Here is a 21957-nt window from a genome sequence, read left to right as displayed (position 1 = left end):
GCTCAGGTTTCAGGTGCATATTTTTTTTTCCAAGAAGTGCAAACGTTGTTGTCTTTCAGTGCAGGATTTGTTTAGAGGTTCTTCTCTTGTTCTTCACTGTGCACCGGTGGGAGCGTGGAGTTTTTCCAGCGGGTTGCTTTTCCTGGAATGCAGTCGGGTGTGCGGTGGTGGTGAGGGTGCCTGCGGTGCCTCCAGGAGGATTTGGCATCCACAAATGCCCAGCAGCAGCTCCTGACTCGAATGCTGGCTTCTTTCTGAAGCCCAGGTGAGCTGCTTGGGAAAGGGGAGATGCTCCTCAGTGTTCAGTCTTCCTTTTCAGGGTCTCAGCACTGCTCCTCCCCTGATACGATGCAGGACTCTGGCAAGGAGCATCAGGCTTCAGCTTTGGGGCTGCATCTCTGCTTGCTGATATTTGTGAGAGCTTGATGGGGGCTAAACTAATTCCCGTTGCTTCTCAGGCCAAAGGAAACACTTCGCAAGCTGGCCTTGCGATGGCTGAGCTGAAGAACGGCCTCATTTCGGGGAGGAAATGGTGGTTGCAAATGAAATCTCCTACCCAGTCATAATTACGGGGGCATTACCGCAGCAGTAGCGTGTGCTCAGCTACTTTGTTTTCACTGAGAGCTTGACGAAAATGGAAACCACAAAACTAAGGCAAAGGTGGTTTGTATTTTACCCCAGAAGCCAGAGGTAGGTAACCCTTCATTACGTGCCCTTTGGGTGCGTGTCCTGGTGGTATGCACGCCGTGACAGGAGGCTCGCCTCGCTCCAACGTTAGGACACGGTGGGAAGGTGCCAGCTGCGGAGCTGAACCCAGCTGTGGGATGAGCAGGGCTCCAGCCACGTCTCCTCCCCCCAAAAAGCCAGCGTAGTGGTTTGGGGAATGCAACAGGATGGGAAAGGTTTGGGAGAAAAGGAAGGCTTGTGTTGGTGGCTGGTGTTTAGGGTTGTTTAGGGCGGTCAGGCTGAAGCCTGCCTTCTGGGTGTGAAACCAAACGTTCAGTATGCTGCGTGTTGGTTTACAGATCTTGGGTGGGGGAAATTCAAGACTTGCTTCTTCTGAATATCCACGGGCCCGAGGAATAGGGACCGTGCTCCTGAATGCCTTCCCTTTACGCTGGTGTAGCCCTCTGAAAGATGAATGGGATGCCAGGCATTTCCCGGTCTCCAGTGTGCTTCCCATTACTGCGCTGATTAAATTTGTACAGGCCTTGCTCTGCTGCAGGAACCGAGGGTGGTAGCTTTGGAGCTATTGAGGCATGCTGTGGTAGCTCAGGCAGCGATGATATTGCTCCTGATATGGGACTGCTGTACTCTAAAATTCAGTTTGTCATCTGCTCTGAACACCTCGGCTCTCCTCCTCTCCTTCTGGGGTGCCCGGGTTTGTCAGGGCACGAGCAGAATGTGAGAATTGCCTCTTCACCATCCAAATTTATTAACACATTTTGGTAATTTGTGAGCCTTGATAGATTTAAGCCCTGGCTCATGGTTTTGTGGATGACCAGAACATCTTCGATACCTGCTTCTAATTACATCAAGCTTGGTCCCCGGGCTTTTTTCTTCTAAATTTCTGCTCCGGGTTGCCTTTAGTTCCCATCTCAGGACTGTGCAAATGGGTCATCTTGCTCAGCCTGCCATGACTGTGTGTACGTCTTCCTCTAATGTACTGGAGAGGTTTTTGCAGTAGAGCTGTTCTGGGAGCGTGGGGCAGTTTCTGAGCGACGTGGTTATGTGCTAGGTGTGCCTGCCAGCCAGATCCTTGTCTTTTAGGATCTCCAAGCTGAATTGCTAAACTTTGGGCAGACAGAGAGGACAGGGCACTAAATACCAGCTGCACACGGAATGTGCTGACCTGCAGGTGTTGAGCGCATCCGTCAAGCCTTCTAGGGAGACTTCCACATCTACTCAACAGCAGAGGTAAAGCTCAAGTTTTACAATTTGCTGTCATCTAGGAATCTGGAGGGGACAGACTCTTGCTCTCGGTGGCTTAGGGCTTGTGTTTTTGGGGAGGCTGAGCAAGTGCCTTGCTGCCTCCCTTGGGATGCTCTCATTCCTCTGTCAGCTTCCCCAGTACGTATGGGTGCCTGTGCAGGAAGGAGAGCGCCTGTCCTCTGTGCTCATCAGCCCTTCTGCTTGAATTTTGCACTGCTTTTGTCAGGGAGATCATTTTGGTCAAGGCGAGCCCTTCAGCTGCTTCAAGGGCAGCGCGCAGCGAGGCTGCTCCGCTCTGCTCCTGCTGCAGGCTTTGTCCCCTAGCGCTTCCACACCTCCAGAGCCGCTGAGCGGCTGCCAGGAGGTCTGGAGGAGAATTGGTGTTTGCTGTCCTGCCAGCTGAATAGAAATAGCATTTGTCACCGGGAGCTGGCTCTGAAGTAACGCCGCGTTCGACTCGGTGCCATGCGTTCTTACAGGCTCCTGGCTTTTTTGTTTCGGGTTTGGTAAACACGGCTCGCTCGGTGAGCTGAGACGCCTGGGAGAGGCTGGAGGGGGCTTTTTTTTTGAGCCTGTGAGCTGTTGCGAGCAGGACAATGGAAAAACTTGGCTGTTTGGCGCGTTAGCTGAGTAGGCTGGCCAGGTGGGAGTGCTGTTTGGGAGATTTCGTTTCTTTTTGACGTGCCTTATGATGGAAATTATCCCGTCTTGAAGAGGGGGAAACTGAGGCACGGGCAGCCCAACGCCTTGTCTGAGGCTGAGCACTGCTCTGCAGCAGAGCTGCAAGTGCTCAGAGGTCTGCACAGCATCCTGGTGAGCGTGAGGGTTCACAAAGAGCTGTAAAAGTGATGAAAGAGGTGAAAAAATCCCCTGGCTGAGCACACCTCGCAGCCACAGAGGACGCAGCTCCCTTTCCGTCCAAAATCCACGCTGGTAATGTTATATTACTGTGCCACCCACAGGCAGCTGCCACGCTGCGGAAAAATATTTGCTGTTTACTTGGGGAGCCCGTTATTAAATGCTGTATCTGCCACGGAAAGCTGCTGGTTTCATCTGCGGTGTCACCTGCTCTATTCAGATTCCTCAAAACCAGTCGTTCGAGTATCCAATTTAAATTGCGTTTAGGGTTGTTATACCTCCGAATTTTCCCTCTCTTCCCGTTATGCCTGTCATTTCTTCTACAAAATCTTTTCCTTCTGCCCAGCAGCCGCCGTGTTTGGCTTTTCACAGGTGGAGCCGTGCTGCAGGTGGCAGAGCTGGGACCCTCGTGAAGCCGGGGAAGCTGCAGGACCGCTAATTATCGGTGCCGCGATCTGTGCTCGTTGACGCGTTGCCAGCTCGGGCTGCGAGAACGACTTGGTTTAATCTGTGTCACTTTACTGAGTGGGAATATTCTGATTTACCTCCGGGATGCAGAGGAGTTGACCTCCCCTGCGCCCTGTCTGCGATTTGCATGGAACAAACTGGGTCAGCGGAGGCTGCTCGGAGGATTTGGGAAGCAGCGTTTTGTAGCAAACGATGTTGGAACGATGATAATTGAAGGACATGAGCAAAGCAGGAGGTTTTGGAGGTGGAGATCATTTGTTACTAGATGAAGTCAGAAAAATAGAGGAGCGTTTTGGCTTCTGACCTGCAGAAGGGCTCGTGCGTCTCCTCCTGCCTGTCCTGCTTGCTCCAACGAGAGGCTGGAGCTCCCCTCACACCTTGGCTTTAATTTTTAGCAGTGCACTTGGTGTGCTTCCTCTGTGCTTTTTTTTTTTGCTGGCATGCAGAAACTGTGTGCCAGGAGAATTTCCCTTGTGATATTTAAACTCTTCTGCACCCGTGCTATAAGCTGCCCCTTGGGAGCACCGCGCTGTGCTGTTGAGTTATTTCGCTTTGTGGAAAAGAATTTTAATATTGTTTACCATGCTCTTAATCTTAGGGCTGGCGGATAAATTGAGTTACTTTAGCCCTTCCCCTGAGGACTTCACGGGGCTTCATGGGCAGCATACCCCTAGTATTAGGTGGAGTTATCTCAGCTTTGCAAAAATCCTCTCTTCTGTCTTCCCAGAATGAGCAATTGAGGGATGAGAGAAAAAAATGTTGTTTTTTCAGAAAAGGGATGGACAACCAGCTCTGGTGGTGCAGTTGGTAAGGTTTTGATGTGAGCCCAGCCACGGGCGTTTCTGCAAGGCCGGGCTCGATGCGCTGAGAGAAGTCCTTCTGGTGGCTTGGTGTGAGTAAAATTTGGCGAGCTCGAGGCTCAGAACCTGCCCGGACCGATGAGCAAGCTGCTCGGTGCCAAACTCATTCTGCCGGCCAGCCCTGTGCGTGGTGTCCCCGTGTCTGTCTGTCTGTCTGTCAGCTCCTGCAGGTCCCCTACGGGTCTCGGCTGTCCTCGGGCCCAAGGGGAGCGGCTCTGCAGCGCACATTTCACAGACACAGCCATGAAGCAGGGAGGGAGCTGGCGGCCTGAGCCCAGCTCATGTTTCACTGATTGCCTGACTTTTTCCAGCAGCACACCGGGTCACAGGAAAGCGTCTTCTGGAAGGTCAGCGAGCGAGCCTGGGTTTGTTTTGTGGGCGCTAGCTAATGGGCTGTGCTAATGCCAGCCCTGGTCCTCGGGCTGGCTGCTGCTTATTAACACCTCCCTCTCCCTCTCCCCTGCTAATGGGGACAGCTCGGGACCGTTAGGAGAGCATCCTGTCCCTCCCCCACACCCTTTTTTTTTCCAAGCAGCCTCTGGTTTTGTCTCATTACAGTCAGAGCCCTGTGGTAGCTGCCCAGCCGCTGTCTGGGCTGAGGGCTGGTGATTTAGAGCTGAGCCAGCACGGAAAACGGCTTCTGCACGCCCAGGGCGAGCCCGCTGGGAGCCGCCACGGAGAGGCAGCGTGCCACCTCGCGTTGGAGGAGCTGTCAGTTCTCTGCTTTAGCCAGGGGGAAAAAAAAAAGCAGCCCACGCTGGATTGGTTTTAGTTGGACTTTTTGAAACATCCTGTCGTTGTCTGAAAGAAGTGATTTGGTGTTAGGAGGAGCCGGGCAGCACTGGATCAGAAACCTGTGTGAGAGCGGTGCAGCTAATGAGCCTCGCTGCCAACGCATCCGAAAGCGCGCAGCGGCCGAGGGCTCTGAGCAAGGCTCGCTGCAAATGAGAACACAAAGTGGGGGAGCTGTGATCAGCAGAGCCGCCCTGCCTGGCTCAAAAAGCACAGTGCTGCAGTGTGCAGCTTGGCAGTGACTTGGGATCCGGAGCTGGGGCTTTTGGGGTCCTGCCCCAGCCCGTGGTGCGCTCCTGCAGCGGTTTGGTTTGCATCTGGGTTGGCTCTGCCTGGGTGCAGGGCAGCTGGAGCAAGGAGCAGCGATGTGCACGGAGATCCGGACCCTGCAGTGCTGAGGGACTGCACACGAGGGAGCTGAGCCCAGGGGCAGGGCTGGGGCCGGCCCCGTTCCCTGTTTTTCCCAGCAGAATTGGGGTGGAAAACAGCTCAGGAAGCACCACAGCACGGCTGCGAGGCCGTCCTCTCTTGTGTGAGCTGGAAAAAAGCCGTCACCTTGCTGTTGCGAGTTCAGAGATGGGTCAATGGAACAAGAATATATTCTTAGATTGGTACAAAGAGCTAAAAATAATAATAATAAAAAAAAGGCAATGTGTTTGAACTAGTGAGCCAGACAAAGGCTGTGCTCCTGCTGGCCGGGGTGCCGAGGGGCATCGAGAGCAGTGGCAGGAGCTGTGCTGGGAGCGCGCGGCTCGCTGGGCAGGGGAACCTCACACAGCCACCGAGGGAACAGCCGAGCACTCGAGGACATGAATAATCAGTGGGTTTGTAGCACGGGCGGTGCTCAAAGAAACACAAAATCCAGGTTTTCTCAGACTTATGTACCTGCTGCCTTCAGGGAGGAGGGGAATGTCTGATGGTAGGGGCTAGCAGTGATATTCTCCTGCAGGCAGCGTGTCCCACACGCCGGTGGCAGAGCAGTTCCCAAATAACCCGCTGCTGCTCAGCGCTGGCAGCAGGGCACACGCTGCTTGCTCCGTGGCTCGGGTGAGCAAGTGCCCGTTCCCTAGCGAGGGAACAAATCCCTGCTTTGGCAGCCTGCTGGAAACCTGGGAGCCCTGCTGCTGCTCGCTCTAACCTCATGCTCTGACTCTGCTGTGCCTTTTAAGCCGGTTCTATTAATAAGCAGCTGGCTGGCTGCATGCACTGTGCTGCGAGCATCCCTCCTGGTATGGGCAGAGGTGCTGGCAGGCGATGACAGATGTCCTTGGTGCCTGCAGCCGGTGTCCAGCGGCGAGCGGGCTGCCAGCGTTAGTATTCCAGGCACAAACGTGCCCCCTGTAATATGCAAAGCTCAGCGCAGCCTGTGCAGGAATGCCCTTGAAAGGCAAATTAAAGCCAACTCCCCGGTGGCTTCGGGGGAGTAGGAGGGCTGCTGTCATCTGGGCTGAGGTTAGCTTTGAGGTGTCTGCTTTTGTTTCTCTCCTGCTTTCCCTTCCCGACGGGGCAGGCAGGGAGACCTGACCTGCACGCTCCCCGTGCGGTGGAGCTGCTCTAAGGGGGGGTTTGGTCTATGTGCGGGTGCTGGTTTGATTCCCATAAAAACCTTTGTGCTCTTCTGCCTTCGGTGGGGAGCCTTCGGCCTGGTTTTTGCACGTGGTGTCCTTGTTGACGCAGGCTTTAGGCTAGGCGTTGTCCATAAGGTGTGAGTTAGCTCTATTTTAGTGGTGTTAATGGGTTAAGCTGGGGGGATTCTCAGCGTGTTTCCAGAGGAACTTCATTCAGCACAACCCACCTCCGAGGTGAAGAGCATCTGATGTGCTCGGGTGCCCGACTCGCTGCCCCTCTCCGCACGGCCAGCACTTCTCCATGCAAAGCTGTTCAGAAGCTGTGCTTGCCAGCAAGATTTGAGCATTAATTAATTAATATCGAGGCGCTCTCCCCATCGCAGAATGCTGCTGCGGTGCTGCTCCAGTTGCAGCAGAGAGGTAGCCCGGAGCGCGGCTGCCTGATCAAAGGAAGCCTCTCGCCCACGCAGCTGAGCAGAGCGAAGCCCCAAAGCCCTGCTGGCGATGGCTCGTTCAGAGGCACCTCCAGCGGGGCCGTGCTGGGGCTGGCTCCTCGGCCACCACCGCCGTGGGAGCCAGCACGTGCTGGGAGCTCGGCTGGTTGTGGGCTCCTCAGGATGGGAGCTCCCCCTTTCTGGAGTGCTCAGCCTGTTTTTTATGGTGCCGCACGTGTACATCAGAATCGAGATGTCTCCTGATTTCCCCAAAACGAGTTCCTCTTGCGCCTCATTTCAGAAGTTTCTCCAAAGAAAAGCCGGGCTTGCTACTAGCCCAGGTTCCTCCTTCTTGTCCTCTCTCCCCAGTGCAATCAGATCTGTCTTGACATTACGTGAGCTCTGCAATGCTTCCGTGCACGTGCTGTGCTGTCTTTGCTAGATAAGCATTAGCTGTTCCCTTTTACGGGAAGCACGTGTCCTTTTGAGGAGGCACATGTGATTTTTTTTTATTTTTTTTTTCCTGGGAGGGAAGGTTTGATGCTTTGCAGTTGTCACACCTTGACTTTGTTTCGCTTTTCTTTCTCATTGACCACAGAAGTGCTCAGAGGCTGCTGACGTCTTCACAGAGGGGTGAAGGCCCCACGCTCTTGTTCCTAGGTTGCTGGGGCAGGATTCCTGCTCTGGGTTCACTGTGTGTCAGTTAGTGCGGGCTGAGCAGAGCTGGTAGGGAAGTGAAATGAAACCCAGGCTTTGGTCACGCTTGGAAATTTAATTTGTCTCAATTTTGTTTCCTGTTTTTGCAGGAATTGCTCAGACAGCTAGCGAGCAAGAGGAATGGAAGAGAACACCGGTGAGTACTTCGGTGCCTTACCATCGGCTGTTGACCTGTTCTTTCTTCGTCTGCTCAGTACTGTAATGAACCTTGTTATTTTAAACTTCGTGCCTTTAATTCAAATGTAGATGAGTAGAAAATGAGATCGTTTGGCAGATGCATCAGTTGCAGCTCTACTGCAGTAATGGTGCGGATCAGAACCGACCAAAGCTGCGTACTGTACATCTGGAAGATCTTTTTTGAAATCTCCCATCTGTGAAAGCTGGAATACAAGTTTCTTGAATATCCCGAGCTCTTGAAAACAAACAGCATCCCCTTTCCGAATAGGCAGGGGGCTAGGAGTTCTGAGCTGGGATGTGATTTGAGCGAGGCTCGTGGCAAGCCAGAAGGAAGGATCAGCTCATGGTAGTTCCTGATTTCTTTCTGATTTTATTTCCCTAGGCTGCTCTGTCTTGCAGAAGATGTGAGATTTTTTTAATTAAAATTTGGCTTTAAAGCTCTCGCTTTAGGCACTGCCTACTATTCGACCTGAGGCAAGCAAACTCCTTGCTGTGAGGTTTAACCGATGCAAGCATTTGGTTGCAACTAAAACTGGTGGAGTTCTGGCTTCAGCGACTTTTCCAACTGTTTGGCTAACATGGTGGTGGAAGGCACTGGTTATCTAGCCGTTTTTTCCTCTGCCATTGAAGTGGGATTTGCATGAAAGCTCTTGCCTGCCCCGCGGGAAGCCGGTCTCCATGGAGCATGTTAACCTCGCATCTTGTGGACCACGTTGGGGCAGTGGGTGAAACCTCCCCGACTTGTGAGGAAGTGCAGCTGCGTGACCACAGCTGCTATTTCTAGATTACTCCTCTGCAGTCAGGTGATGCCATCCCTGAAACGTGAGAATCGATGTACTCGTCAGCAGCGTGATGTGCTCAGCCTGGCAGATCTACCAGCCTGTCCGCTGGAGGCTGGGTTTGGACTCGCACAACAGCTCCGAGCCAAGTGCATGTGCATAAAAACACGTCAGGCTTATAATCCTGGTGGCAGGAATTGCTGCTGCGGCCTCTAATTGTTAGCCTGGAAGGTGCACATTCAATTTGTGGTGATTGCTTTCCCGTACGGTTTGCTTGTGGCAAACTAAGCCCAGCTGCTGCCTTTCTGGGGGAGGTGGGTGAAGGGAACGCGGTGCTGGCAGCCGAAGCAGTGGCTGCGGAGATGACAGCTCCCTGCTCAACCCCAGCACGTGGGCTTGGAGCCTCTCGAGGTTCCTGGGAGCTCTGGCTCCTGATTTGAGCAGCGCTGGTGGCCTGGGATGGGAAAGGCTTCATGTCCTGGTCACATTGTGCCAGCTGAAGAAGAGCTGCCTCCCCTCTCCCTCTGAATTCAGCTGTGAGGGTTGAGGATGGAGCATCTGTGCTGGTCTCTGCATGCACAGACACCTCGCGCAGCTGGCTGTGGAGCTTGGTGGTGGTAGTGCTGGGAGCTCAGAGCCCCGCGTTAAAGGCAGTATAAACAGATGGGTCTCTTATTACTATTTTTTTTTTTAAATTACTTTGCTTTTAAGGATGCTCATTCTCCAGGTGCTGCTAAGCTCAGGACTCCTGGCTTGTTCCGGGCACTGAGGCTGGAGATGAGGTAAGGCGGAGCTGCGTGCAGGAGCTGCGCTCAAGTCCGTGCCCTTTGTTCCTTCCAAGCCTGGTGCTTTTTGATGTATGGCTGTCCTTCCCTGGTTGTATATTAACTGCACTCACAATGCTGCATGGCTGGCTTTTGTTTTAACTGCATTGGCGCGTGTTCAGAGCTGGTGCGCTTCGAATGGCCACTGGGACTGCACAGTGGAGCATAAATCCTTTTTAGCTGTCAGGCTTCACTAGCCATGGGTGGGTGGGGGAGCTCCTCCTTGGCTGGCTGCCCTGGCTAATTAAAAACGAAATTTGCTGTTGTCTTCAGATTTTAATTCATGCTCATCCCCGAAGACTAGTAGGAGCATGGTCTCCAGGCAGCTGCAGTGAAGTTTCAGAGCTTGTTTATACACGGTTATTTTAGAGCAGGTATGCAACTTAAAAATTCGCTCTCAACCCAGCCATGGGCTGCTTTTCCAAGCAGAGAGAAGAACGTACAGGAACTTCTTGCAAGCCTTGGGCTGTGGCCCTGAGCCTGTAGTTTAAGCTACCAGGTCAGTGATGTGGATGTGCAGCCAGGGCAGCATCAGGTGGCCGAGTTTGTCTCTGGTGCTGGGCTAAGCAAAACGAAATGACTTCGCTGTCAGCTGTGCCTGTGTGCCTGGCACCAGCTTAGAGAATGCGTAAAGGACATAAAGTTGCAGTAGGTGATCAGCCTGAGCCCTCCAGGTACCGAGCAGTGCCGTGAGCCCGTTGGAGGCAGAGGAAATGTTGGGGTGGTGGGAGCAGGGAGGTGATGGCAGCAGGGAGTGGGGGCACAGCGGGGCAGCATGCTGCCCCCAGCCCTGCGGGCGGTGGGAGGACGGAGGCTGGCGAGAGGAATAAATGAGTCCTGAACAGATGCCGTGTGTCGGCCGTTTCTCCTCTTTCTGAGGTCCCACCTACGCGAGTGATCTGCTGAAGGGAAATAGCCCTGGAACATTGCACCCCGATCAGATCCTTCCTGTCGGAGTGCTGAGGGTGAAGGATCACACTCTATTTTCGGAGCGTGTTGCATTCACTGCCCACGCTGCCCAGACCCCTCCTGGGGACCGCTCTCCTCTTAGGCTGCCGTGAACTAAGCTTCAGCCTTTTTCTTAGTGAAGGGATCATCAGAGCCAGCATCCCATCTGCCTCCAAGTCGGGAGACCTTAAAAAGCAGATTTTGAAGTGGAAACTTTGTGCCTGGTGGGATGAGCCTCACCTTATGCCCGTGGTTCCTCGAAAGCAGAGGTGTTGGAGGGGCCGGCAGCTCCCTCGTGGTGTCTGAGCTGAGCATTCCCCAGTTGCCATCAGGGAGCACAGCGCTGCCTTTTTCCATAAAAAGCTTCTGATCTTGGGACCTTTTGGCTCCTCTAGTTCAGTGCTCCCTTGAAAATCTCTGCTCGTGGCTGCAGACTTTGTGGGTATTGGGATAAACCTCGTGGTAGGTCCCTAAAGGGTCTGAATCTGTGTGGGACAGCTGTGAGGAGTCCTGGGAAGCAGTGGAGCAGCCTTCTGCACCCATGGGCTCCTGCCCAAAGCTGCTTCTATTACAGAACAACACTTGAGACAGTAAATTTATGGATGCCTTAAGAATCTTCTGCAGTTATTTCTTTATTCGAGGTTGACTTTCATCACCCTATCTCATGCTGTGCTACTTTCTCCCAATTCTTTTCCTACTAAAAATAGGGAATGCTCTTCGAGTCCTTAACCTCTGTGCAAACAAAGAAGTAATTTGTTTTAGCGTCTAAGCTGGCTTCTGGGCTACGTGCCTCATAAGGAAACCAGTGTGACACGAATCTGCTACTTTTGGACACTCAGACTCCAAATATAGCCCGAGGAAAGGAAGGGGCTCGAAATGTGAATATTTCTATTGCACTCGCTTTGCTGCTTGGTCCTGGCAGAAAGCGTGGCTGGCTTCCCAATTCCCATTTTTATCCCTAAAAACGAGAGCGGTGCCATCGGACGCTGAGGTTCAAAGCCCTGATGGAAATGAGTGCGTGATCGTGGCACGTGCGTGGGTAGCAGGCTTTGAGATCGCTTCTGATCCAAAGCACGCCTGCGGAATCGATGCTTTGTAGCAGGGTACAGCCACTGCTGCCAAATTCTGGCAACCCAGCTGTGTCAGAGGAAGCTGAGATCAAAACCAAGCATCAAGCCATCCCGGGGCTGCATCGCCCGAGCAGGTTCTGGCTCTGCTGCCTGTGATGCTCAGAAGTGCCGGATGCTTTGGTCGAGGTGGGAGCCTGTCCCAAGGCGCTTTAAGCACCAGCTTCCAGCACCCTGCTGCCCTGGGATCCGAAATAACCCTTTGCTTTCATACCTGGGACGTGTGGGTCCCCTCCTGCCTTATTCTGCCCCTGCTGCTGCTCTTCCATGACCCCAGGAGCTGGGCATCTCCTCCCGGTGGGAATGAGCAGAAGGCTTCAGCCTGGCTAAGTGTGCTAGGGGAAAACAAAACCTGCTCAGGAAAAAAACTTGCTCGGGGAAACCAGTTTTCTGCTTCTGCACCAAAGGTGTCCGCCAAGCGGCGTGCTCCTCGCCGTTCCTTTGTTGATGAAGCCTTTTGTTTTTAGCAGCACAGCCGAGGGAGTGGCTGCTGGGACGGAAAATGTTTTCCTTGTGGGCTCAGTTTGAAGCCAGGGAGAGAGAGCGTGAGCCTGAGTCCCCACCTGGTGACTCTGGCGTGGATCAGCGGCTGGCAGCGGAGGCGAGGACTTTGCCAGCTGCAGGTGGAGCTGCCTGCATGGGACAGACCCTAAACCCACAGCCCCATTTCTGTTGCCCTGTTTCTGTTCTGCAGAACAGAAACAGGTCCACGTGGGGGCAGGCAGGGCACTCAGTGCCCTTTGCAGCCCATTTAGGGAAAAATTTGTCAAATGTACATTTTTGTCTCGAACTGAAGTGATTTGGTGACGTGGTTCTTCGTTTAAACCAGGCTGCTGGAGGCAGCGTTTGTTTTTTTTTCCTGGTTTCGATCTGCAGAGTCGAGCACAGAGCGTGGCAGTGTGAGTGCTTCCCTGCCAGAGCTCTGAGGACTGCCAGAGCAAACCAGTTAATGCCAACTAGCCAGTGGAAACGTCTTTGCGATGTCTGTTTCACAGCAAAAGAGCAGGTTTTCTTCCAGGAGCACGCGTGAGCTGCGATTCCCCCATGAGATCCTACAAATTACATATACAGCGGCGTAACTGTCTTGTGCAGTACCACAGAAGAGCCAGAGCAGCTGAGATGAAACAAGATTAAACGCTAACTGCAGCGGAAGGAGGCTGTGCTGCAGCACTGCGAGGAAGGCAGAGTCCTGCTGGTCCTCAGCCAGAGGTACTGGAGGGCTGCACTGGTCTTACTGGAGACCACTGGACTTATAAGCAAGGTGCAGTCCAGCACGCTCTCTAACCTACCCGAGAGCATTATCCTAAGTAAGGAGTGCACTTGACACATTAGGGAAGTCCTTCAGGATGCGATCCTGACAGCCTTTTGTTCTTGAATTTGCAATGGACATTCCTGCTCTCGGTGCAAATCAGGTGCTGGGTGCTGTCAGGGTGCCCGGGGCAATGCGTGCCGTGCTGCTGCTGTTCTGCATCCTGCAAGTGATTCAGATCAGCTATCCCTCTCCTGGTTGGCTTGGCACTTAAAAATTATTATTAATAATAATAATAAATAAATAAAATGCCCAGAAATTCCCCCTCTGAGCAATCAGAGGAGCCCAAACTCTTGCCTCATCTCTCTGCGACTCCAAGCCAAGAGTTTCACAGATTTTTTGCTGACCGTCCAGAGACGTCATAACTCTGGCACCCCATTTCAAGCAGCTCCTAAAGCTGTTGTAGTAAACGGGCACGTGGCTTCTGCAGATAGCTCTGCCTGGAGGAAAGCAGCTTTCATTTTGGTGGTTTTGTGGTTTGGGGTCCAAGCTGCGGATGTGCTGGGAGGGAGATGCTTTGGTTTAAGGGCTGGCTGGAGCGAGGTAGGGGCTAAAGCTGGTGCTGGGGGAGAGCTGCTGGACCCGCTGGAGCGCTCTGCGATGGAGCTGAGCAGTTTTACTCCTGGTATTAAGAGATAAGGCCTTGTAGGGCATGTAATCAATCCTCCGGGTGATTCAGGCCGACTCGCTGTGAAGTAGTGAATGTGGAGGCATTGTGGTTCAGTAAGTAGGGCACCGAGCAGAAGTGTTAGATTGCGAGACTTTCTAGCTGTCATTTTCAGCCTGGACCTTAAATTCACCTTGCCCTCTGGAACATTGTTTTCCCCGAGTCCTCGGGAGACTTCAGTGGCAGATTTTTATTGGGGCTGGGGATAGGAGAAGCCTGCCTGGAACCAGAGGTAAGTGGGCTTAGTTGAAATGAAGTGATTTTTATTATTACTGTTTCTCTTGGGTCGCACAGCAGCAGTGTGTCTGTGCTGAATGGCAAAACCCCAAACACCAGCTCTCGGTGGTGCTGCTGCCCCTGCGAGGAGCTGTAAAGGGTTTTGGCTGAGCCAGCGGCTTGGCCGTGCTGCTTGGGTTGAACACTCGCACGTCACCAGCACTGCCTTATTGCTGCTTTTACCCCGGCTCTTATTTCTGAAAGTGCCTTTTTTTCTCCCAAAATGCTTGAATGCAACAAAAACCCCTCTCACTGCCTGGCGTGTTTTTCCTGCAGGCGTGGGACCGAGCTGGCTGTGGTGGGACCAGTGATGAGCACGGCGTGGTCAGCTTGAGGGGTGCTTAGGGAAATTATTAGGGGTTTAAATTAGGGGATAAATTAGGGGATTAGCCTGGTTCTGCCCTGCTTCAAGAAGCGCTGGTTTTAGGGTTTCTAAAAGACTGAACCAGCAGGGTCACGCTGCCTTTGTACTCCTCTGCGCTTTAAAAACAATAGAAAAGGCCCTAGTTCCCCTCGAGCCGTTCAAACTGGGCTGGACCTGGCAGCAAAGTGCCCTGAGGACCTGGAAAGAGGCCGGGACGGTGCCCGAAGCCCCCCCGGTGCCCCCCGAAGCCCCCCGGCTGCTGCCGGCGCCGAGCCGGGCGCGGCCACCAGGGGGCGATCGTGGCCGGGGCCGCGGAGCTCCGGGCTGGGGGGAGGCTTGGGGGGCACCCCAGGGCCCTCCCATGGGGGTTTTGGGGGGCACTCCGGGTCCCCTTGGGGCTCTGAGCTGGGGGGAGGATCTTGGGGGGCACCCTGAGGCTGTGGAGCTCTGCACTGGGGGGATTTGGGGAGCCCCAGGGCCCTGTGGAGCTCTGGGCTGGGGGGGTGAGGGGGGGTCTTGGGGGCACTCCAGGGCCCCGTGGGGCTCGGGGCTGGGTTTTGGGGGGTCCTGGGGGGCACCCCGAGGCTGCAGAGCTCTGTGCTGGGGGATTTGGGGCAGTACCAGGGTGCTGCAGAGCTCTGCAGGGGTCCTGGGGAGCACCCCAGGGCTCAGCGGAGCTCTGTGCTTGGGGGGGGGGGGGTTTGGAGGGGGCACTCCTGGGCCCTATGGGGCTCCATGCTTGGGGAGGGGGTCCTGGGGGTTGCCCTGGGGCGAGCTGCTGGGAGCCCTGGGTGGCTCGGTGGCACGCTGAGCACTTCGGGAGAGGGATGGAAGGATAGAGGGAGGCTCAATGGGTGCAGCGTGTCGAAACGAGCCGCCCCCGTGCTGGGGAAAGGTGGGATTTCAGGGGTTTGTGCTCCAAATCCCATAGAAAACCAAGGCCTCCCCGCTGTGGGCTAGGAGCTGCTCTGCGTGCTGTTTGTGTTGTGTTTCCCTGGGCTCCTAGGGCACAGCACACCTTGGCGAGGAAGCCAAGCCCTGCAGACCAGGCGGTGATCCCCAAATCACGATCCCCCGATTGCATTCGGGGAAGACGTCCTTTGGGATCAGCCTCGGTGCCTGCCTGGGAGCTGGGGCCCTGCAGCCAGCCCCCCAGGACTTGCACCGGGGTTCAGCTGCCCCCAACCCCTTTGATTTTAGCATTAAATCTCAGAGACTTCACTGGTGCCCAGCAAGGTAAACGCTGCTCCTTCCTATAGGATTGTAGGATTTTGTTCTGCCCGGGCACTGCGTACTGCAGGGGTTAAGTTACGGTTGGCTTTGGGGAGGAAAGGAAAATCTCTCAAAGTAATTAACTTAAGATGCTGACGCTAATGAACGGCCCTTCAAAGCTGGGGCTGGTGGGGAGGGTTGATGGGAATCCCCTGTTGAATCAGTGACATTAGGGCCTTAGGAGTGATTCTGCAATTATTAGCCTGAAATGATGTTGAACATGAAGTTAATCCTGTTATCTCGCAAATATTGAGGAAACTGCCTGCTCTGGATAACTCTGTAATGGGATTATTCTAGTGAGTCTGGCACCCTTGACACTCCCTGTCTGTTAAGGGTTTTTTTCTGATTTTCCTGCTCGGGGTACAGTACCCATCGGTCTCCCCGCGGGTAGTTTTGGGGGATGGTGTCTGGGGCGCTGTTTCCTGATACTGATGGATTTTTTTATAGAATTATTTTGATAAGGAGCACCCCCGTTGCCTTATGATGCGATTCCTTCCTCCGCAGCAAAGATCCCTTGAGTTCAACCCTAAATAAAAGCCTAGGAAAAGAGCTGAAGAGCAAGGACGAGTGTGAACTGAGCCCTCTTTCATCACGCCGTCGGTGAGCTCCCGTGCTGCAGACTGCTCCGAGAGCCATCAGCTCTGGTTTGAGAGCATCATCCTGCATCCCCCATAGCCTGTGGCAGTTGTTCTAGGCAAAAGCAGCCGGTGGTGTTCTCAAATCATTGTCTTGAGGGTGTTCTTCCAGCCATCAGGCTGAGACATTGCTGCTCGGCCGATATCGGGAGCGAGGCAAGAACCGAGATGATCCAGCAGGGAGGAGAGGAGAAAAGCCCTGCTGCACATCCCGGGGTTTGCTGAGGTTCGTTACGGATGTGACGCTTTCCTGCCGGCCCAACGGCCCCCCAAAGTTTGGTGGCCTGAGTTTTAGGCAGGGTTTGTCACCAGCAGGAGCAATGGGGTGGTCGCTGCCAGGTCAAGTCCATGGCTGCAGCAGAGCAAAACGTGGTGACCATCACTAGAGTCAAGAAGTGTTTTACCTACAATACCCACTAAGTGAGCGGGTGATTTCATGCCAAACCAGGAATTTCCATAAATGTGGGCAAGTTCCATTAATAAGGGTCAGTCACCTTTTAGTTTCCCAGGTTGATTTATTCTTATTTTTTTTGTTAAAGCCGATCCGAATCTGTCAGAACCGCAGATTTTTTTGGAGGCTTTTTCTCCTCCCTTGAAAAAGGTGAGGGTTTGTTCTGAGGACTGCTTTGGAAGGGGGGATGAATGGGTATGGAGAAAGGGTTTGGTGTTCACACCTGCACACCCAAAATTTTGTGTACCCATTGGAATGTCTTCTCTGTGTCCTGGCTGTAAGTACTGTTTGAGGAGTGCACTTACTTGGACCTGTGGTTTTCAGCCTCGTTTGTGTGCCTTTTGAAGAGCTTTTGATGGGAAGTACGGATCCTCAGGGTTAGTGAATTGAACCGTGCCTGCTTTCCTCAGTGGCTTTCTGACCCCTTAAAGGTAATTAATTCCCAGAGACTCTCCCCGCGAGCTGAAGCCCTGAACTCGCGTCTTGGCGCTGCTGCTCTCGTGCTGGGCATCTCCAGGAGGGAGCCCTTCGGATGCCGTGCTGGGGGTTTCACCCCAATGCTCACCCGTGGGGTCTTCCCCCTGCTCAGCAGCGCCTGTGGGGCTGCATTCTTCAATCCCAGCTCATCTCAAGGTGTCTGACACAGCCGTGAGGTTTGCCAGGGCTGCCGTGGGCAGGAGCCAGGTGGGTCGGCTGCGCCACGTAGCCCGCTGATTTTTGGGGGCTGGAGGTGCGAGTACAGCTCGTGTGAGCCTGCCAGGGTTGGCTGTAGGCTTACATACCTGAAATAGTAGCGTGCGGCACCTCTTGTGCTGCAAAATTTGTCTGAGGGGGTGAGCAAATATTGGAGCAGCTGGCCCTGGCGCAGCTCACGGCTGCTGGTGGTCCTGAAGCCGGTCCTGAAGGGCTGTGGGGGCTGTGCCAGGCTGTGGTCACGGCTCTCCCCTTTCCATTTAGCCCTGTGTCCTTGGGGCCCTGCCTGCAGCGGTGCTCGGAGGCTGTCTGCAGCCCCACGTGCAAGCGTGAGCAGGCAGGATTGCTGCCTAATAGGTTTGGAAGGGATTTAGGGTGGCAGCTCTTTTTGGGGACACCAGGCAGGGTCACCATGGCGCTCTGCAAACTCAGCAAGAGGGCAGCCGGCGGGGCGAGGGATTTGGGTGAATTTGGGTGAAATTTGAGGCTCCTGGCCACGGGCAAGGGGTCGTGTGTGCAATGGGGGAAACGGCCTCTGGGACAGACAGCTTCTTGCGAGGCTACCACGAGCTGCGCCTCCCGACCTGTCGGCGTTATCTCATCTTGTGACATTTCCTTTAATTATACGGAACGTCCTTGACGGGGTAAACAACGGCCGTGGCATTGTCCCTGCAGCCCGTGAGTCAGGCACGGCTCAGGCGCCGTTCGGTGCGGGGACGGGGCTGGGGGCAGCGGGTGCCGTAAGCTCCCTGCCGGCCGTGGTCGCCTCTGCTCCTGTCACAGGCACCTGCCCCGTTTTTGCTTTCAGGGAACCTTTTTTGGGTTGTTAGGAGGGCGCTGTATGAAGGCAAGGGATGGGGTTTGGGGAGTACAGAGCTCACATTCGGCTCCTGCTCCTCCGAGCCTTTCACAATTCTCTCCCAAGCAAAATCGGGGGCTCAAAAAGGGTAAGGAAGGGGTCGGTCCCAATCCCAACCCCAAGCTTTGCTTTGGGCACGCCAGCAGCCATCTCTCGCTCTGCCCGTGTCAATCTCTCACCCTGCTGCTGCCCGGGGACACCTCAGAGGTTGAGCAACAGCAAATATCAGGAGAGCAGAGGCTGAGGCTCGCTGCTGGGTGGGACCCGTGGGCTGGCCGTGCCACTGCCCGGGGTGGTCCCCAGTGGCTCCACGAAACGTATTTGGCTGGATGAACTTCCTAAGCGTTATCTGGTTCCTTAAATAGAGAATAAAGCTTGTATCAACATGAATCACAAAGTTGATAAACTGGAATGGTTCCTCTCGGAGCTGTCTGCTCGTATTGAGCAAATATTTATTCGCATTGTTTCAGGAGGCACATTTGTGCAAGACGGAGGTCAAACCTGTAATTACCTGCTGGATCCGCGCTGCTCCAAGTGGTGCTGGAAACGCACCGCGCTTGGAGGAAGCTTTGAAAGCCCGGTGTTGGTGTGCGATGCTGAAGTTAAGTTAAAAACTGCAAACTTTCCACCGGGGCTGAGGCGCACGGGTGCAAAAAAAAGCATTTTCTGGTGAAATTTAAGGGGCCGGAGCCAGAGCTGCTGCCGCTCCTTTTAAACGCTGCGCCGTGGCAGGGAGCTTGGGTTTCTTTTCCAAGCGTATCTGCTGGAGATGATCAGAAGCTGAGATTGTGTGCCAAGCTCGCCTTGCATCTTAATGAGCAGCTTCTAGCCTAGTCAATAATTAAAGCAGAGCAGGTGCGGTGGAAGTTGGGTGTTCCCCAAAAAGCTAAACCAAGGCGCTTTTGTGCGTCCCCCTGGCCGGAGCCAAGCGAGGGAAGGATGGTAGGATGCCCTGGCTCTGGCCGGCTTTGTGCAGGAATTTGGAAAAAAAAAAAAAAAAATGTAACCGGGGACTGAGGCACTCTAGGTGTCAAAGGGTAATGGGGCTTTTCTGCAATGGGCCCTTGGAGGTGGCGAAGGAAACGCCGAGATGTGCTGCTGCAGTTTTGGGTTTTGGGATGAGGAGCACGTCCGCTCACCGAGATTTTTGTGAAATGTTAAAAAGGAGGAAACTGCTTTTATAGAGCTCATCCTGCCCTTCGTCCCGGCGAGAGCGTGGGCAGGGAGGCTTTCAGCTCTGGGGAGTCTGCAGTTCTGGAAGATTAGAGATAGGAAGAGAGAGGTGGGACCGTGAGCTGGATGAATCAGAGCAGGGGTCGTTCTTGCTGGGAATTTGCAGCCTCCCTGTGGTGCTTGAGGAGCTTCTCCCACCCTTTTACAGGTGGCACGGAAGGACAGACCTCACTGCTGAAGGGCTTGGTTATATCAATGTTTGTACAAAGCTGCCAGGTTTTTGGGAGCGGGGCACCCAAAGGAAGGGCACCGAGTGCTTGTGCTGTGCTGGTCCTAAACCAGTGCCTGCTCGGGGCTGGAGAGGAGAGGGGCGTTTGGTTGGCTTGTGCTGGAGCTCTGCTCATCTCCTCGTTCCTTATCTCCAGGTTCTAGGTTCTCCTCTGAATACCCCAGTTCTGTTGTCTGGGGGCAGTTCTAAATAGGTGTAAGAAGAGCGAAGCCGAACGTCGTATTTGTCTCTTCCCCCAACAATGGAATAATTCATGTAATTTTCCCCGCGCTTTTGCTTAATGTTTTCCTAATAACGTAGCTGGGAGTGACAGATGGGCATCCTGCCGCCGAGTGCCTCGCTGTTGGGAATCTGCTGTTGCTTTGCTGCTGCCTGATGCTCTGCTGGAATGCAGCCTGGCCCTGTGCTTCCTCTGGCTCCTGCCCAGTGCGGCCGTGACGCCGCTCCGAGGTGCTGCAGCGAGCAGCCTGTCGGTGCTGGAGGTTCCCTGGCCTGAAGCTGGCACAGCCGTGAGTCACCGCAGCCACCGACCCAGCCACGATGTGACCGAATCTTTAATTTCCAGGACTGCATTCCTTCCCCTGCCCTCACCTGCAAACAGGAAAATCTCCCTCCTGCGCGGTGAGCGGCGGCAGCGAGGGGCGAGGAGGCGCTGCAGGTGATGTGGTTTCAGCGCCGGCTGAAATGGCTCTCGGTGAAAGCTGCGTTTCCTCTGCTGGGAAACAAATTTACGGGGTATCGTGGCCTCAAACCCGGCCCCGAAACCCTCTGCACAGCCTCCTTTTGCGTGGGCCTCTGGTTAAGCAGCTCCTTTCCTCCTGGCCACCCTCTTTGACCGTGAGACTTCCCAGTGGTGTGCGCTCTGCTTTGCTTTTCCTTCCTCTTGGTGAGGCCGAGCCTCCAGCTGTGCTCGGCCCCGCTCGACATCTGGGCTCCCCACCGCGGCACCGCCATGTCCCGGACTGGGCGGACTGGTGGGGACTGGAATGCTCTGGGAAATGGGAGTTTCCCGCTTGGAAATGTCACGGGAAGCACCGAGGAAATCACGCGGTTCGGGAGCGCTTACCTCACCGCGCTCTCATCCGAACCAGCCCGAACAATGCGGTGCCAGCTGCCTTATAAATAAACTGCTTTCCGTTTCCACGCCGGGGCTGGGGCTGGCTCGTAGCGCCGCGCCGGGGGAAGGAAGAGCGTCACGGCGTGTCGGCTCCCGACCTCCCAGATGGACTGCCCGGCTTCCTCGTGCTGGGCTGCTGCTGTCATGAATAACTTCCACGTGCTCCTTCCGAGCCCAAAATGGGCAGTTCTGTAGGCAGCCAGAGCTGCTGTAGGGTTTTTTTATGCTCTCCCTATTCTGTTGAAGGCACTGAGGATTGCTAGCAAAGGAATTGTGACAGAGTCTGTCCGGATTAGTGCTGTTACCACCTTTTTTTTCTCATTTCAACCCTGGTAAAATGTTGCCGTGGGTTTGTTTGTGTGCGTCAGGCGGGTGCATTTTTGTCGAGGATGGAGCCCCGGCCTTCCTGGGCAGGAGGAGGACGCCCAGTATCGCCAGCTGGGCGCAGCCCTCTCTGCGGGGAGGGGATGGCTCAGGAGTCCTTTCTCATGTCCCCACGGCTGAATCACGGAGCACAAACGTCTGAGTCACCGTGGATGAATGCGGCGTTTCACGTCGGTGTGAGCTGAGATGCCAACACCAGCGGCTTTATTAGCGCAGCTAATACTCATTATGGGGTTCATTAGGTTCTGAAGTGAACCAGTCCAGGAGGGCTGCTTTTGCAGCGTGTTGTAAGCAGGCAGTGCCACTTGAACACCAGGTTTTTAATGGGACGCCGGCCTGGATGGAGAGGAAATGAAACTTCAGAGGCGAGCCTTGGTGTGCGACGTGCCCCGCTGCTTGCTGCGGGCGGCTGCTGCCCGTAACCGCTCCTCTCACCTCGTGTCACCCGCTGGCTCTCCTGAAACCCCAGAACGTTTTCCTGCGACTTTCTTGGTTACTAAAATTTCAGAAGGAAACGTCAAAGGGACTGTCAGCCGGTGACCCCTTTTGCTTTCCTGGAGAAAGCTATTTGCTATTTCGAGCTCTTCCTTCTCGTGGAGGCCTTCGCCTGTCCCCGAGGAGGACCGGCAGTACGCAATGTCAGATGGGGATTTTGGGCATTTGCTACTTGTCCTTGCTCAAAATGTGGATTTTCCTTTAGCCTAGATGTGCAGCTGGCTGGGGGCTGAGGTTTTGCCCCCTGGCTGCTGTTGGCGGAGCATCGGGGCGCTGTGCTCCTCGTGCACCACTGGCACGGGGCTTGGGCCCATGGCTTTGTCCCATATTTTTCTCCTGCTGTGAAACAGGAGACACTGCAGGTGGAAAAAGGTCACCTCACAGCACGGCGAGGGGCTGTCCTCAGGCTGGAGCCGAGGCAGGGACGTGCTCTGTGTTGGGTCTGCTGGTGCAGAACTTGCCCTTTTTGGTTTTTGCCCCTAGAGGTGG

At 54.5% G+C, this 21957-nt stretch overlaps 1 protein-coding gene across 7 annotated transcripts in view; it reads left to right on the top strand.

Moving 5' to 3' along the window:
- Positions 1–21957, top strand: part of PHACTR4 (phosphatase and actin regulator 4) — a 59013-nt gene that overhangs the window by 14152 nt on the left and 22904 nt on the right. For 4 of the 7 annotated variants that reach the window (XM_068658075.1, XM_068658079.1, XM_068658078.1 and 1 more), the window contains exon 2: positions 7719–7765. In XM_068658075.1, coding sequence (XP_068514176.1) covers positions 7750–7765 — 16 coding nt within the window. In that variant the 5' untranslated portion in view covers positions 7719–7749. Of the gene's footprint in view, positions 1–1743; positions 1918–7718; positions 7766–9296; positions 9368–21957 lie in introns of those variants that run through there. The other 3 variants (XM_068658081.1, XM_068658082.1, XM_068658077.1) reach the window with 3 other exon arrangements.

Source organism: Anas acuta, chromosome 21 (genome assembly GCF_963932015.1).
Source record: "Anas acuta chromosome 21, bAnaAcu1.1, whole genome shotgun sequence".
Taxonomy (NCBI): Eukaryota; Metazoa; Chordata; class Aves; order Anseriformes; family Anatidae; genus Anas; species Anas acuta.
Note: the sequence above shows the minus strand (reverse complement) of the source record. Positions and strands in the feature narration are given on the sequence as shown.